The 15,204-nt window shown below is 37.3% G+C and overlaps 1 protein-coding gene across 5 annotated transcripts in view; it reads left to right on the top strand.

The window, feature by feature from the left end:
- The window catches only part of CA10 (carbonic anhydrase 10), a 201,871-nt gene that overhangs the window by 72,892 nt on the left and 113,775 nt on the right, over positions 1 to 15,204 (top strand). For all 5 annotated transcript variants that reach the window (XM_074607456.1, XM_074607451.1, XM_074607452.1 and 2 more), the window contains one exon: positions 8,250 to 8,392. In XM_074607456.1, coding sequence (XP_074463557.1) covers positions 8,250 to 8,392 — 143 coding nt within the window. The remainder of the gene's footprint in view (positions 1 to 8,249; positions 8,393 to 15,204) is intronic.

Here is a 15,204-nt window from a genome sequence, read left to right as displayed (position 1 = left end):
TAGTATCCCAAAGACATTAAAATAAAGCTGAATCTACAGAACAGAGCTCAAGTTATCTGCTGGATAAGCAGTCTTTCCCCGTTCCTTAAAACAATAAGTTCCAAATTACTTTTCTCTGAGCAACTTTCTCCTGTGTTCCAATTTCATCTATGTGAAGCTTTCTTCGCTTTTTTTCTGGATCTTCTTTAAAACCTAAGATCTCACTCACCCTGCCTCAGAACAGTCATTCATTTTAATCTCAACAGCCAAAGCCCCCAGTTTTACAGCATGAACCACAGCACAAACAGAAAAACAAAACATGAAGAAATATGAAGAGGAAAGGTTACTTTTAAAGATCATACAATAGCTCAAAAGCTGGGTTTCCCGCATTTCAGTGAAAAGCCTTATTTAAAGGGTAGAACAACAATCGCGGGTTTTTTTTGCATTTCATCTTTTTCACTTTCGGTCTATGATTAAATCTGGGCCAAACTCTCCCTCATTTCCATGCCACCCCCAAAGTACAATGGGTGTCAGGCAAACTTAGTTGTGATTGCCAGCTCGTTCTTTGCCTGTTTCAAGGGGTATCTGTTGAACCCAGCAGTGACTGATGACTGAGGGACTGACCAGACTTGATTAGAAACAGCCAGCTGAGTGGTAAGTAATTGATGCAGCTAGTTATTCATGCAAGCATCTCAGGCACTGGCAGACATAATAAGGGAGCCCAATGTGTGGCTGAACGGCAGACATGGGCACTGATCTGGTCCATGTGTATGCTCAGTGTCTTGTGTCGAGAAGAGGGCGAGAGGGTGTTGCTTTCCTCCTGTCCCCTTTCTCATTTTTAGCTGTTTTACCAAGAAGGATTTCCTTTACCCAAGACTGACATTCTAATGATCAATCTGTGCCAGCTCCACTAACCATTACCATTTCTTTTTAACCTTTAAACCAAACTGTCCTTTAATCTGTTTTCGTTTCCGTTTCTTGACATAGTTATGCTAAATCTTTCAGCAGTGGGGACTTCACTAGCATTACACAGAAAGACAGTTTTCCCCAAGACTGTATATCATTATGAGTGGAATGAGAGAGAGAAGTACATTACATTTTCAGAACAATAGTAACAATGGCCCTAGAAGATTGTTACCTAAACTGCTTAGTTTTGGACCTGGATATACCTCTGCCTATAGATACACCCCTTTCTACTCCTGCCATATTAATAATGCAAAAAGAAGAGATAATATGAAAAGCATCTTTTTAGCAACTATATTTTTAGGAAACATTAAAGTAGTATTTAATTGTATTGTTTTAGTATATGTGTTAGCTCATCACAGTGGCAGAAAAAAAATACCTAATTACGTACTGTTGTAGAACTGCTCTTTACCCCAAGATTAACATAATTTATAAAAGTGAATTAGTCTGGTTTAACCAGTGTAGTGAAAGAAGTGGTAGCATTTTCTACACTGGTATCCCAAATGTGTAGGTGAAAATAAGCAAGAGCTTTGCAAAGGTAGAGGTCACTAATTGCGATTGCTAAATACTTTTTTCCAGGTAATACTCTTAATTGAAGGAAATGTTTAATTAGGCAGAAATAAGCAGCTATAATTTAAAAGTTAAATTGGAGAGGGTATTGCAGGATGTCTTTATTAAAGGCATAGCAGAAAATTAACACTTTAAGATTCTGGAAAGATACTTCCTTTTAACTCCTCATTTCGCCCTACCAGTTTTCTGTTCTTTCTCATTCAGCTAGTGCAGTTATTGAACTGTTCCTGTCATTGATAATCCTTCATACAGAGGGAAGATGAGATTTGAACAGACCGGTATGAAAATAGTATGTAATGTGATACTGTTAGAGTTCTTCACAATTTTCTTTTTTTATATGTTTCAAGATTTATTGATGAAAAAAAATTGAATATTTTTTACCATTTTTTGAATAATGGTAATGCTGTCTTACTCTCGAGGATGTATTTCAGCTATCAACTTTCTGCTTCTAAAAAGAAACCAGAATACTTTCAGTTCTCAAATTTGAAACCATTGTGATAATGTCTAATATTACTGCAGTCTAGAGATTTCTGTGACCAATTACATGAATACCATTCTATACTCTGTCATTTCTTTGGTGTTTCTGATTTATCTCTCAAAGCCTTTATGACTTTACGTTTGGCTTTTATGTAGAAGCAAAGAAGGTCATGTGGTTATCCAGAGGCATTAGTATGGTAATTTTCTTCAAGTTGAGTAGGTGGAAATAATTAATGGACTGCTTTATTGATGTACATAGATAGCTGATTCTCTCTGTGGTTTCAATTCCCAGCTTCAATAAAGTAGCTTGAGATTTTATCTGAGGGACCAGTAATTACACAGGGCAAGAATAATTGCTGCACAAATACAATCTGATTGTGTTTTATGCTATTGCCAGGGCTGATGTTAAAGCTTAAATATATAAACAAGGATCTGCTGCATGAATAAGTTGACCCCTTTTATTTAAACTCATGAACTCTAAAGTAACTTAAATTGAGAAAATCTGTGCTCTTGAAAGTTGAGCAAACTTCAAAGAGGAGGTTATAGTTTTAGTGCAGTGCAACACAGAAATAACTTTACTGTCTCAACTAGACTCCATCTCCTATTATTGGCAGTGCCCAGTAGAAGATACCTTGGGAAAAATAATCATCTATAAAAACAAGCACCATAAAAATCAGATCACATTTGCTACTTTTTATTTCTCTGAGGCTGATGCAGATTTTAAGTGAGGATTTTGGCAATTCAAGTGACTGTGGTATTCATCCTAGAGTTCTGCCTGACCCTAATGAATTTGTTCACTTCATCAATTTATACTAGAAGTCATTTTTCTGATACTTGATTTTGAGGCAGTTTCTCGGATTAATTCCCCATAAAGAATCTCCTGTGTGGGAACCTCCCTAGGCACCTTTGCAAGCAATAAGGAAAAGAACTGGTAGAGCTTTGCTGCTGCATAATCTTTCGTGTGCTCCTCTTACAACTTGATCATCAGCTGGCCCTACAGACTCAAACAGGATCCTTGCCTCTCATACACTTGATAGCGGTTTTTATGACTTTAGCAAATTGTTCTTCAGTATCTTCTTTTGGCTTGTCTTACTTTAGTTTTATATTTAACTTGTCAGGGTTTATCATCCATTCTTATTCTTTGGACACCATTTTTTGAAGGATGCTCTCTTACTTCAAGCCACTCCCTTTATTTTCCTGTTGAAGGTTGCTAGCTTCTTGGCCCCTTTTAAACAAAGGCTCAGAATAAACACGTAACACCTTAAAACTTAGCTTATATTCTGGCAGTCCCAGTGTCCATATTAGCATTTTGTGTTTTTTTTTTTTTTTTTTTTTCAACAAGCTCCCTCATTTTTATGTGGTTTTCGATTGGGTTACACAAAAATTGACTACATAAGGGATTTAATTCATATGAAGATGCTAAATGCAATGAATTCTATTATGCAAAGTGTGGCTTCTATAGTTACTTCCTAAACCAGAGTTCCTGCATTGCTCAGACCTAAATCAGAGGTTGTCTCCTCAGTGAAAGGTTTGCACAGTTAACACTATTTTAATGTCCTACTTATTCCAAGTACCCAGTGCAAAAAGCATCATCATCAGATCAGTGAGACAGACACAAGGTGGACAGAGGATTGGTGGCAGAACAGTCCGCTTATATCTAGTTCTGAGGATGGCTGTTTTTTAAAACATACTTTTCTCCCACATATCTCACTCTATTTGATTTGCTACTGTACTATCTCATTTACTTATATGAGGTAACACAAGGAACATAGCTGAAAGTCTACTGTGTTTTTCCCTGCACTTGGAAGCTGTACTGAGAAATATGAGGATATTTCCTGGATATTACAAAACTTTGCAATGATAGAAACCATTTCCCTACCATGCCTGCCCATTGCTTTTGTTCCCAGAGCAGTAATAAATCATGTGTGTTGCCAAGGTTAGGCACTTTTAACAAAAGTTAGCTTAACAAAAATAAATCTGTTGATCTAAGGATAAGAACCCAGGAAGCCAATGCAAATGTATGAGGAGGAGGATGGAGCAGGGAGAGGGGGAAATTTAGGATTCTCTGAAAACTTTGAACAACTAAGAATGGCTCCTGCCAGTGATTCATCATAGCACAGAATAGAGATCAGAGCCTCACATCATGAGACAAGCAGGGAGAGAGATGGCATTTTATCCTAAATAAATTCTCATATGTTCTATGGCTTAGAAACAAAGATTATGATTTTGGTGTAGAAACCTTGCAAAGCGGCTCTCTGCAATTGCAGGCACGGTTCAAAGTAAACGCAAGCATCTTTAAGGACTCCCTAGATTGTGAAGTTGAGAGCTGGTGGGGTGACACTTCATCAGGTGTGGCATGGCCTTCTCGTCTTTCTCAGTCATTTCAGACTGGAAAGCACAGCCAGGACCTGAATGCAGCAGACACAGACCAGGGCAGCTTTGCTACCAGATGAACCCCCAGCAGCGCTCTGTCCCCAGAGCCAGCTGTGCTGGGGAGCACCGAGTCATCTCGCCCCACCCCAAGTGATGCATCTGTTCCCTTCTAAGCTAGGCCGAACTATATCAGTCAGTGCATCACGAGGACTCTTCAAGAAAGTGTCGCAGAGAAATTCTAGCTACGAACTCATTATGGCTTTGCTAAGAGCAAGATGCAGAAACAGAACATGGGGTAGAGCTCTGAGAAACTTCTTTATACCTGAGCCTCAACAGCCAGACAAGTAATTAGAAGACAGTGCTTAAGTGTCCACAACCCGTTCATGGCCTAGATCAGCATCATTTTTTTTTTTTTTTCTAAGATGAAGTAATGTTTAAGATGTCATACGCAGCTTGCCCCTCTGATCCCATACTGCGAAAACCACTGCCTCCTCTCACAACATGGATGCGGACTGTTACATGTCCATCAACACACACTGTAGACAGTATATTATGCTGATCTGCAAGTTTGCTATACCTACAGAAAGGCATCTTTATGGAACACTGTTCATGCATTGCTTTTCTCTGGAGAGAGGAGGCTTGTATTTATTTAGGCAAATCCTTGGTACTCATCACTAGGAGAATAGCATTCAATCGTTGCTTTATTGTTCTAGCTGCTATTATTTCAGTGTTGTTATGCATAGGTTTGGTAAAAGCCATCAGAATACCTCATTCTATTGTGTCATGCCGATACTAGAGCATCTTCATATATCTCTATATAAATTGTTCCCAGTAAATTGAAAAAACTAGCAGCTGCAATAAGATACAGACTGAATAAGGATGTCAGAGATTTTTGCATAGGTATAAAATATAAGTAATCCCCCTTGCTTTCTCCCCATATAACACACACATGGAAAAAAGTCTGTTGTCCATAGTGTGCTAACATACAGAGGAAATAAACTTTGAATTTATCCAATTTTCTTTCTGTTATGAGAAGGTTGAAGTCATGACATCAGTCAGACAAAAACTTATCACCTTATGTCTATGTTTGCAACAAATCAGGTCTCAAGCAGTATAAATTTAGGGGGATTTATAGATGAAGGCAGAGATGATATGATCAGTATACAGAAACTTTTGGTAGAATAACCAGTAGCTAGAGAACTGTGTTAAATGAGATCGTAAGCTAGTATGTGGGCTGCATGCAAACTAGCTTGTAAGAGCAACTCCTGCGCAGCGCAGGAGCCGGGCTGCTGCCTAAAATGCTTCAGGGGTCCGCACACAAAGATGCGGCATATTCCCACTCATACATGACTAGATTTTTCATGGAAATGCAACATAATTGTGGGGAAGGAGATACATTTCATTAATGACTTAACCCCTAGGAGAACTTTGTCTGTTAGCTAAGCTGGAATAGTGAAACAATAGTGTATGAATCTAGGAAAACAAAAATACTCAATTTCTTTAGACTAAGCAGTTTAATTCAGCACTTGTATTCAGCACTTTGTATTTAGTTTAGGCCTTAGTTTCCTACATGAAGCCTCCTTAGATTTTTCCATTATGGTTCTGAATACTTTTCTGTTACTTCGAGCATCTAAGCAGCAGCACTAATTACTTTAATTAAATGTAATCAGACACTAATATTGCATAATATCCCTGCCCACTAGTTAACTTAAGTGTGCAGTCTCAGGTTAGTCATCCTTAATTAGCCTTCAGCTGAAGTATAAGCAAAGTCATTCCGATCACTGGGGTGTTTACCATTGCTACACTTTCTGTCTAACCATACATAACAGGCAGCAACGAGCATGTATTGGAGACATTCTTAAGCATGAGCTTCCCAGGCATTTAGAAAGAAGTCAAAGACTGCAACAAAGACTTACGTGTCTGGGTGACAAATCTAACCTTTGCAGTGCAGCATCACAATATGGGACCTCCACCTTCTTGACTTCCCGGTGGTGGGCTGGTGTGACAGGCATTGCACAGAATGCAAGGTTTCCCTGTCAAAAACAGAAATAACATTATAAAACATCCCCTCATAGCAGCTATTTTCCAGTGCAGCTTTTCTGGGACAATCCCAGTTACATCATAAATTCTTTAAGTAATATGAACCTGAAGATAATGGACTGCCCTGTTTGGCTTGCCATTTTATTGCACTTACCGTGTCTAGTTTGTTTATTTATTTTTAAAAGCTTGCTAAAGAATTGGTTTTAGTGATACCAAGAGTATTTCTGCACAGAAGATTTTTTTTTTTAGTAATACTAGAAACCACTCAAGCAATAGATTTCCCTTTTAATATTTTCCCTCTTGAACATAATTTGATGTGGGTATCTGCAATTCCAGCCATTTTGTGCGCTATTCCCTGGTCTTGGCTTTCCTAGAACCATAGAGCATTACACTATCATCCCTCCTTACAGATTTAATGCAATACATACTAAGAGTAATTACTCATTTTGGGCTTTGCATGTGAGCTGATTTTATTGTCCGTGCCAGGGGTTAAGAACAGATATTTCACCACTGAATTTAAGGTATTAGTAGTGCACATCCACTTAAAAACTTCAGCTGGGGAACACAAGGAAACTAAGCTTTGCTAGGCATAACGTGTCAATTATGGCTGTACCACTTGGATCCCTTCAGGGCTGTTTGAGCTCACCTGCAGATGTACAGACAGACTAGCAAAAAGAAGAAGCAGCTTCACCTAAAAATTGAGGTTTCAGATCTTTTGTAATAAAAGTAGCATCTCTGGACAATGGCTTATGAACTACTAGAACAGGCAGATACTCAACAACTGCAAAACACTTCCCATCACTTCTGCGTAGGTACTTGTGCTGAAGTTTTGCAATGCAAGCAATAGCCTAAGAAGAACCCTGAAGTTTATCTACTTTTGTATCAAAGTTGCATGAAGCTATGTATTAACCCAACCAAAGTTTTACACGTAAGTACACTTAAACTTTGAGGGCAAAAAGAACTAAGTTGTTTTATAAAACATGATAGGAAAACACTCACCAAGATCAGTCATTTTCCTGAGGCTATGTTACTCAGAAGATATTTTCCACCTGTCCACCCTCCACGGAGTATCTTCCCAATGGGTTAAGTCTACTACAAATGTGAGGTTCAAATCCAAGCAACACTATGTGGCCCCCATCAGAGTAGCTAAAAACTGGAAGCAGAAACAAGCTTTCACATGGCAAAACCCTGCATACAATTAGCCACAGCAGCTGAAAAGCTTTTTATAAGCAGCTGGTGGCTTGTTTTCAGCTCCACCCTCTGGGAGAAACACCTGAGCATTCACACTTGTGAAGTTTTTCACCTGCTAAATAAAACTACAGAATAGTTCTGAAAAAGTCAAAGTTGCCTTATATACTTTATACTCTGTGATCACAATGTGTGAGCTTCTCTTATAATAATGCTGGGGTTTTTTAAAGAATTCTACTGAATATGAACACTTTTGAAAAGCTGAGTAGAATGGAACAGTTCCAGTCCAAGGACACATTGTATGTGTGCAAAATTCATGTAAGGACTAATGAGTCACATTCCTATTGCTCAATAAATATTCTATAATACTAACAGCAAAGAAGCTATTTATAATTGAATCTGGGATTATATCTAGGTACATTCAAAAAAGGAAAAAAACCAACCCTTCTTTCCTGATACAAAATGAAACAATGAGACAATATGTTTTGGTCTTTGTGTATGAAGTTTTAAATTTCAAGTACTAGATGAATTTGCCTGTTTTCAGTTTCAGTGTATGCATGTAGACAGTATGACAATTTTAATTATCTGGCTATCTCTCTTGCATGTATTTCTCTAGTCGTTCTAGACTTCTCTTAAACTTGCACTCTTATATTTTGCAGTTCCCTCCTTTTGGGGTTTGGTCAACTCAGCTTGGAATCTTTGCTCTGTTGGGAAAAGACAGTCACCTGTCAATATTGAAACCAGCCATATGATTTTTGATCCCTTCTTAACTCCACTTCGCATAAATACAGGGGGAAGAAAGGTATGTGTTCTATCATGTTCTGCTATAAAAACAAGAAGTTAGTAGGCTTATGAACATTTGCTATATTTTACATTTCTAAAGGATTTACATTTCTATCTCAGTCAGCTCAGACAGAATAACAACAACGTAGCGCTTTGCAAATCACACAATTTCATCACTGCTGGAGAGAGAACAACCATATGTTTTAGGTGTCTTCTAGCACATATTTATATTTTCGTATTAACTGATACTTGAAACTGTGCTATCTGGAAGAATAGCATCTCACTTAGAAACTCCACGTTTATAATTACATTTGGTGTTCATCCTGGGTGGCATTTTAAAAGTGCTATTCTAAAAATGTTTTAGATAGCCAGGACCTTCTTCTATTCATCTAAATGAGGATAACATTGCAGTGCCATCACGTCAAGGGGTAGGAAAGGATGAATGAGCTTCTTTATGTTATGAAATAAAAGAACATATCTCAGCATGGGACAGGCAGACAGATGTGTTCAAAAAGTAATCTAGTTTCTATGTTATCTACAGCATATTGGCACTCATAACAAGATTATTTTTTTATTGGACATCTCCTCACATATATTAATTAGAAAACAAAATGGCAACATTTATTTTAATAGATCATAAGTAAATCTCCAAGGATGTTGGATCAGATGGAAATGATAGGTTAGCAAAGACTGTCTTACTTATATAAAATCAGCATGGTGATTTCTTACTGAAAAGTGACTGCCACAGCTGACTAGGTTATTAACCTCTATTTCTCTCTTTTTCTAACTAGTTTATTAACCTTACCTTGTTTAACCAGATTTGAAAAGTATATCTTAATAAACCGAGGTAGGAAACCAGCATCATTCTGGGTTAGATAATGTGCACACCCGTGGCTCAGGCACTTAGACTTCTAGGCTAGTCCATGTAGATTAAAGGTGGAGGCGGGAAATGATCGTGACAAAATGATGCTCTGCAAATGGGTGGAGATTGTTGTCGGAGGTATATGGACATATAGAAATACTGGTGATAGGTGCTAATCAGTGATCATATCATCCCTTTTGTGCTTGCAGACCCAGTGCTCACAAGCAGAATGGAAACTGTTATATATCAGTGTATACAGTGAAAAAATACAGAAAGTTAACAAATGTAAACAATGAAAGCAGATTTGGATCCCAAGCATGTTTCACTTTTAATAATCTCATGCTCACATCAATAGCATAGTTAGGGACGTTTTACATACATGGTTCTTAAAAGTATTTACTGCATTGCCAAGGTTAGGTGCTAACTCATTCTTTCCATTTATGTTTACTAAAATAATTACACTTACTAAAAATTAGGAGTATAGAGAAATTTTAGAGTGCAGCACCAAATCTACTTGGCTCCTAAATTACCATTCAAAGAGAGGCAGTCATTTGAAAGCACTTCAAAAAACAAACTGATCCTAATGATTATGCTTAATGATTTTTCTTTCACTAAGGAATGTATGCACAGTATGGAAGTTTAAGGACAGTCCTAAAATAATGAAGTTATCAATTCCGTTTATCCAGCCGAAGGGATGATACTTTTCAATTCTAAATTTTTTTTATAAATGAAACATCTTGAACCTGTTAACACTCTTGGAAATAGTCACTAGTTCATAATGTTTTTGTGTTACTTCCGATGTGGGGGTGCTTAAAAGGGTGTTTTAAAGATTTTGTTGCTCATACCATGCAGGCAGTTCTCTTTTATTCAATCTGTAATACAGAACAGTGCAGATGGAAAGGCATTGTGACTTACAATATCAGAAGAAGCAGAAACTCCAACAAAAGGTTATTCCAAAATGATTTATCTTCTCCTGTTGTCTTGACAAATGAGATTTCTGCTGCAAACAGCAGGAGATGTTAGGAATTTGCTCTGTACTTCACGTTGAGGTTCTGGTGGTACATGTGCACACACATCAGAATCGATGTAAGCTTCATCACAGAAATGATAAAATGGTGGTATTGTCACTTCCTGAAGGACAGTAATGCTTCTAACTATGGCCCAAATTTCAGGGTAATATGTACATTTTGCTTTTTAAGCAGAAATGCATTGAGGTTTTTCATTTTGATACAAGAAAGAGTTTTATTGACTCTGCTATTTACATAAAGGCTGACATAGTTCAGATTATTTATGAATTACGGAATGACATAATATGAAAATCAAGAATAAAATTACATGGAAGTTGTCAGTGAGTTGAAGCCAGGAGTTTCAGAATATTTAATGTCTCTAGCAACTCCAGGAATTCAGCTGGTTTTTTGTACCAGCTCAGGGTGAAGCAAATGTTTGATTATTAATAAAATATCGTAGGCACAGATAACCTGGGAGATGCTGTGTTGGTAATGAGGTGTTCTTTCTACACTCACAAATATGAGCTTGCTGCTGGCAAACAGTGGTGGCCTTCTGTCATGTTACAAGAACAGAATTTGTTCTAGTTGTGGTTAGTTTTTTTAGAGAGGTTTCTAAAATGGTTGAATCAAATTTCTCCTTTGAGGAAAGGATTGCAATTTTAATGCCTTAAAAAAAATTCTTTGCTCATAGTTAAGGCTTCAGTGAGGATTTGCTTTGGCAGGTAGCATATTTGTGTTCACTTTTTTGGTAATGTTTTTCGTATGTTAAAAATGGAGGTGTGTTTCATATGGGCTGAAGCACTTCAGTTTTCAGGGCAGTGAACCAATTGGTATAGCAGCCAGGGAATTTCTGAGACAAGACTTGACTGTGATTATGCTGTACATGAAAGGATTTTATGGAACTGATACTAAGAAAAATGGTGAATAAATAAAAAAGGGATTTGATATGGTTTCAACTCAAAGTTATAATAAGCAAGCTTACACGTATAGTGAACAAGAGAGACAGCTAGTTGCACAGGGTCAAAATTATGTGCCTCATTTGAAAAGGGAGATGGGAGGAGAGTCAAGCCTTAAGAGAGCGCTAGATGGAAGGAGACATTCAGTACAGTTAGTCTTGGAACAGTAACTTCAAATTTCTTACAAAATTTTTTGCTATTAAGGTAGAAATCAGTTTTATTTGAGTTTGAAAACTCAAATATTTATTTGAGTTTGAAAACAACATTTCTACTCTGTGTGCTTCACTTTTGAAATTAACTTAAGAAGGAACAGAAGTGGTTCACCCACAGGAACAGAATCCAAGACCAGTCTAGAGAAATTCAAATAAGACATACCTGGGTGATATGATCGCTGACTTAATACTTCCTCTTAACACTTTCATTCCTGGCCACTTGTTTCTCTCAGGCCTTTACTTTTTTGAGGGTGGGGAGCATTGCTTAATTTCTGTAAACCAGCTACCTCTTTAGTTCTCAATTTCTACCTCAGCAGACCAAAACTGTTCCAAACCCTTCCATTACAGAATCTATGACTAAAGATTCTACCTTAAGTGCATAGTTTTCTAGCCAATTCCATTAGAGAGTTTTTGGGTTTTTTTCAGTGTTGGTAATGGAAGGCATTTTAGTAAGCCAGATTGAGACTCTCCTACAATTTTTTAGACCACTTGGGAATAAAATAATACTTTTCTTGTTTCTAAAGAAAAGGAATGGCCTGAAAGGAAAGTATGAAGGACAACATCACTGTCTTCCTATGCTGCAGCCTACCAGGGGAGAAAAGGACAGTCTGTGGCGTGTTACATGGCAGGTGACTTAATAGGTACTTTGATCTGAGGTTGAGAAGAAAATTCTTCCCATTCCATCCAGGCGCAAAACGAATGGCAATGCAATTTACCAAATATTTATACCTCTTTGATCCCAGTTTTCACAATAAAATTCCAGTGAGCAATAATATATTGCTTTATGTGCTGTCCAACAGCGTGGTATCGAGTCATGCGATTTACAATTCAAGCATCATCAGATGTTATTCTGAATTGTGCCGTGTTATTTGGTATGTTTGTGCTTCTCCATTTCCTGAGAAAGTGGCTTTTCAGGTCCTGAAGGCTGAGTATCTTTGATACAGATAATTGGATTTCAAGATCTAGAATCTCAGCACAAGATATTTAATGAGTTTACTTGAAGATAAATTCCCCAGAAGAAATGCTGCTTTTGAGGAAACTCCCCAAGTTTTAGCTCTCTCTCAGGCCCAGCTTTGTCTCTTGATTATGCATTTTAGTGAATTTAACATGCAGCCCATTTCAGATAAACAGCCCTTTTTAATAAACAATACAAACCCTTATTAATATGCAAATCACCCTCCTGCACTCTGTCACAAAGAAAAATACCATTTTCCTTTCTCTGATTTTTTTTTTCCTTTGGATTCACACAAGCACCAAGGCAATCAGCAACCAGACAAGAGAATAACTTTACTGACAAGGCAGTGTAGTCTAGTGACATTTAGGCAGCCACCAGTATGGGTTTCAGTCTCCAAAGCAGGGATTTCCAGACTGTCATGGATGATAGTGGTGGATGAACAAACCACCTCACTTCCCACTAAGCTAGTCCTCTGCTAGGAATTCTTCCTCCATTCACCAGTGCTGGCAGCCTCCTTCTCCAAGAGCTCTACCTTTGGTCTCCCCAGATTTTTCCCGACTTACCTGTGGCCCATCTGCCTTTGATCTCCTCATTCTCTGTGGACTTAATTTCAAGAGCCCTATTTCCAAGATTCTTTAAGATTGCACTACAGTTCTTGGCCATACTTATTTTTTCCCCATATAAACTTGTTACGTAACAGCGTTTCCTTTAGACAATAAATGCATCCCTGCCAATTAGTTAAACCTTGTCATGTAAGTGATGCCATGCGTTACTAATCATTTTAGGTCATGCTCAAGGACTTAAATTTTGGTTTAAAGCGGATAAAGTTCTGTTTAAAATCACTTTATTTTTAAGACAAGGAAGGCCATTGTACCTGATGTTGACCTCTGGGGAAATAAACAAATCAATGTTTGCTGGCCAAGGAGTGTTATATACATTCTCTAGCTCAGTGTGCATAAATGAAAGTTACTCAGTATGATCTGTAAGTCTGTTTTCTCCTATGAGACATTAATGAATGCAATCACGTATTATTTAAGTTAATATCTTTATAAATAATTGGTTCATTCTATACATCACAAGATAATGGTGATATTTAGCAGTTTCTAAGCTAAAATAGGATAGGAGAAAAGAGATTTATGAATTGAAATCAGTTAAATGGTTTCTCTGCCAGCTAGTTCTGATTCCATGCTGTTCAATCAATTCAGAGTATTACTAGCATTTTTCTCAAGAGTGCAATATATGACAACTGCCAAGCTTTGGTTGGTGATTACTAAAAGGACAGATACTGGTGTGAACCATATTTCAGCACTGCAGGAATATAAAAAATGAATTGTTAGAAATGGTCCAGGAGGAATGGATAGCAATAAGACATCAATGTCATCTGTAAACTGATTTGTGATGAATTTTTAGAGGGCTTAATAATATGATGTTTTGATTTAGAGTGGCTTTGGAAAGTCAGAAGTCTGATACAAACATCAAAAACTTTAATGAATAAAAAGTGAAATATAGTATTGCTGCTTAAATAATTGTTTAACATTTCTAACACTTCTACGATATTGCATGTTCTCAGAAGTGCTAGTAAGTGAACATAAAATGAAAACAGCAGGTTAAAGTAACTTGTTTATTCATCCTCATCGTTGACTTTAGAACAGGAAAAATTATTTCAGAGGTACTTGCAAACTTTGCTGTTAGTAGAAAATATATAGGGAAAAACGTATATTCAGGGTCTAGATCTATCTCTATACTAGGACTTTTGTTTCCGTATCACTTCAGTGATCCTTTCTTGAGACTGAATCAATTTGGAATATGTGGGGACTCAGATATGCATCTTGGTATCTTCTAAATTTCTGGTTGTCTGTGGTACTGGAGCACCACTGGTAAAGGAGTCCTGAACAAGAAAGAAAGCATTTCTACGGTTTCGTCATAGTATCAAGGTTATCTTGCTCCGGTATAACTACTCTGCTTGACATTTAATCTTGCCTAGTGTCATAAAACAAGGTCACTTATCTGCCGTAGGAAACTTCCTAGGAGATCCTAGATTTAGCAAGGAGTGATTCAGCAGGATTATTCCACAAGCTATATTGTACCCTGTTTTAGAGCTCAGGATATGCTCTTATTTTCGCAGCAGTACCTTTCAAATTATATGTTAAACTGTATCTCGGTTGCAGTTGTGTAGTAATTAAAAGCAACCCATGGTGTCCTTGCAAAGGTGGGTATGCTAACCCTAGAAATGCATTCAGTGGGATGTTGTTTGAAACATCAGGGGGATCTGCTGTTACAGACATTGGGCAGTAGATCCATTAGAAAGTTAAAGAGTCTGTGATATTATCGTAGCTGGGCTAACTGATTCTAGCCAAAGGTCTTGTCCATTGCTTTCTTTTTTCCCTCCTCAATTGTTTATTTTAATAAGTTGCTTTCCTATTTTCAGTTCCTAATGATGTAGCTTCAGAAAAAGATTGGAGCAGCAGCTGGCCTCCAATTACATAATAGTTTGACATATTCAAAGGAATTTTCAAAAGTACCAACTTTGTTCTTAATGCCCTTTTTGTGTCTTCTAATATATGTTGTGCATTGTTTTGATAGTATCTTTTTTGGATTTATTTCATCCTGCACTCAGGTCTATTTATAAACCTAGATATTTATTTCAAGCCTTGCAGAAGTAAAAGTAAAATAGATCTTGTCTTTGTACTTGATTCTGTACTTGGGGCTATAATCACTGATACGAAAAGGCTGACGATTTTTTTTTCTCACACTGATCCTGCGGTCGTAGTAAAAGTGTACAAGTCTCCTAATACTGTATGCTTTAAATGGAATATAATTTGGTATTTTAGCATTGTTA

Source organism: Larus michahellis, chromosome 14 (assembly GCF_964199755.1).
Source record: "Larus michahellis chromosome 14, bLarMic1.1, whole genome shotgun sequence".
NCBI lineage: Eukaryota > Metazoa > Chordata > Aves > Charadriiformes > Laridae > Larus > Larus michahellis.
This window is presented reverse-complemented; position numbering and strand designations above follow the sequence as displayed.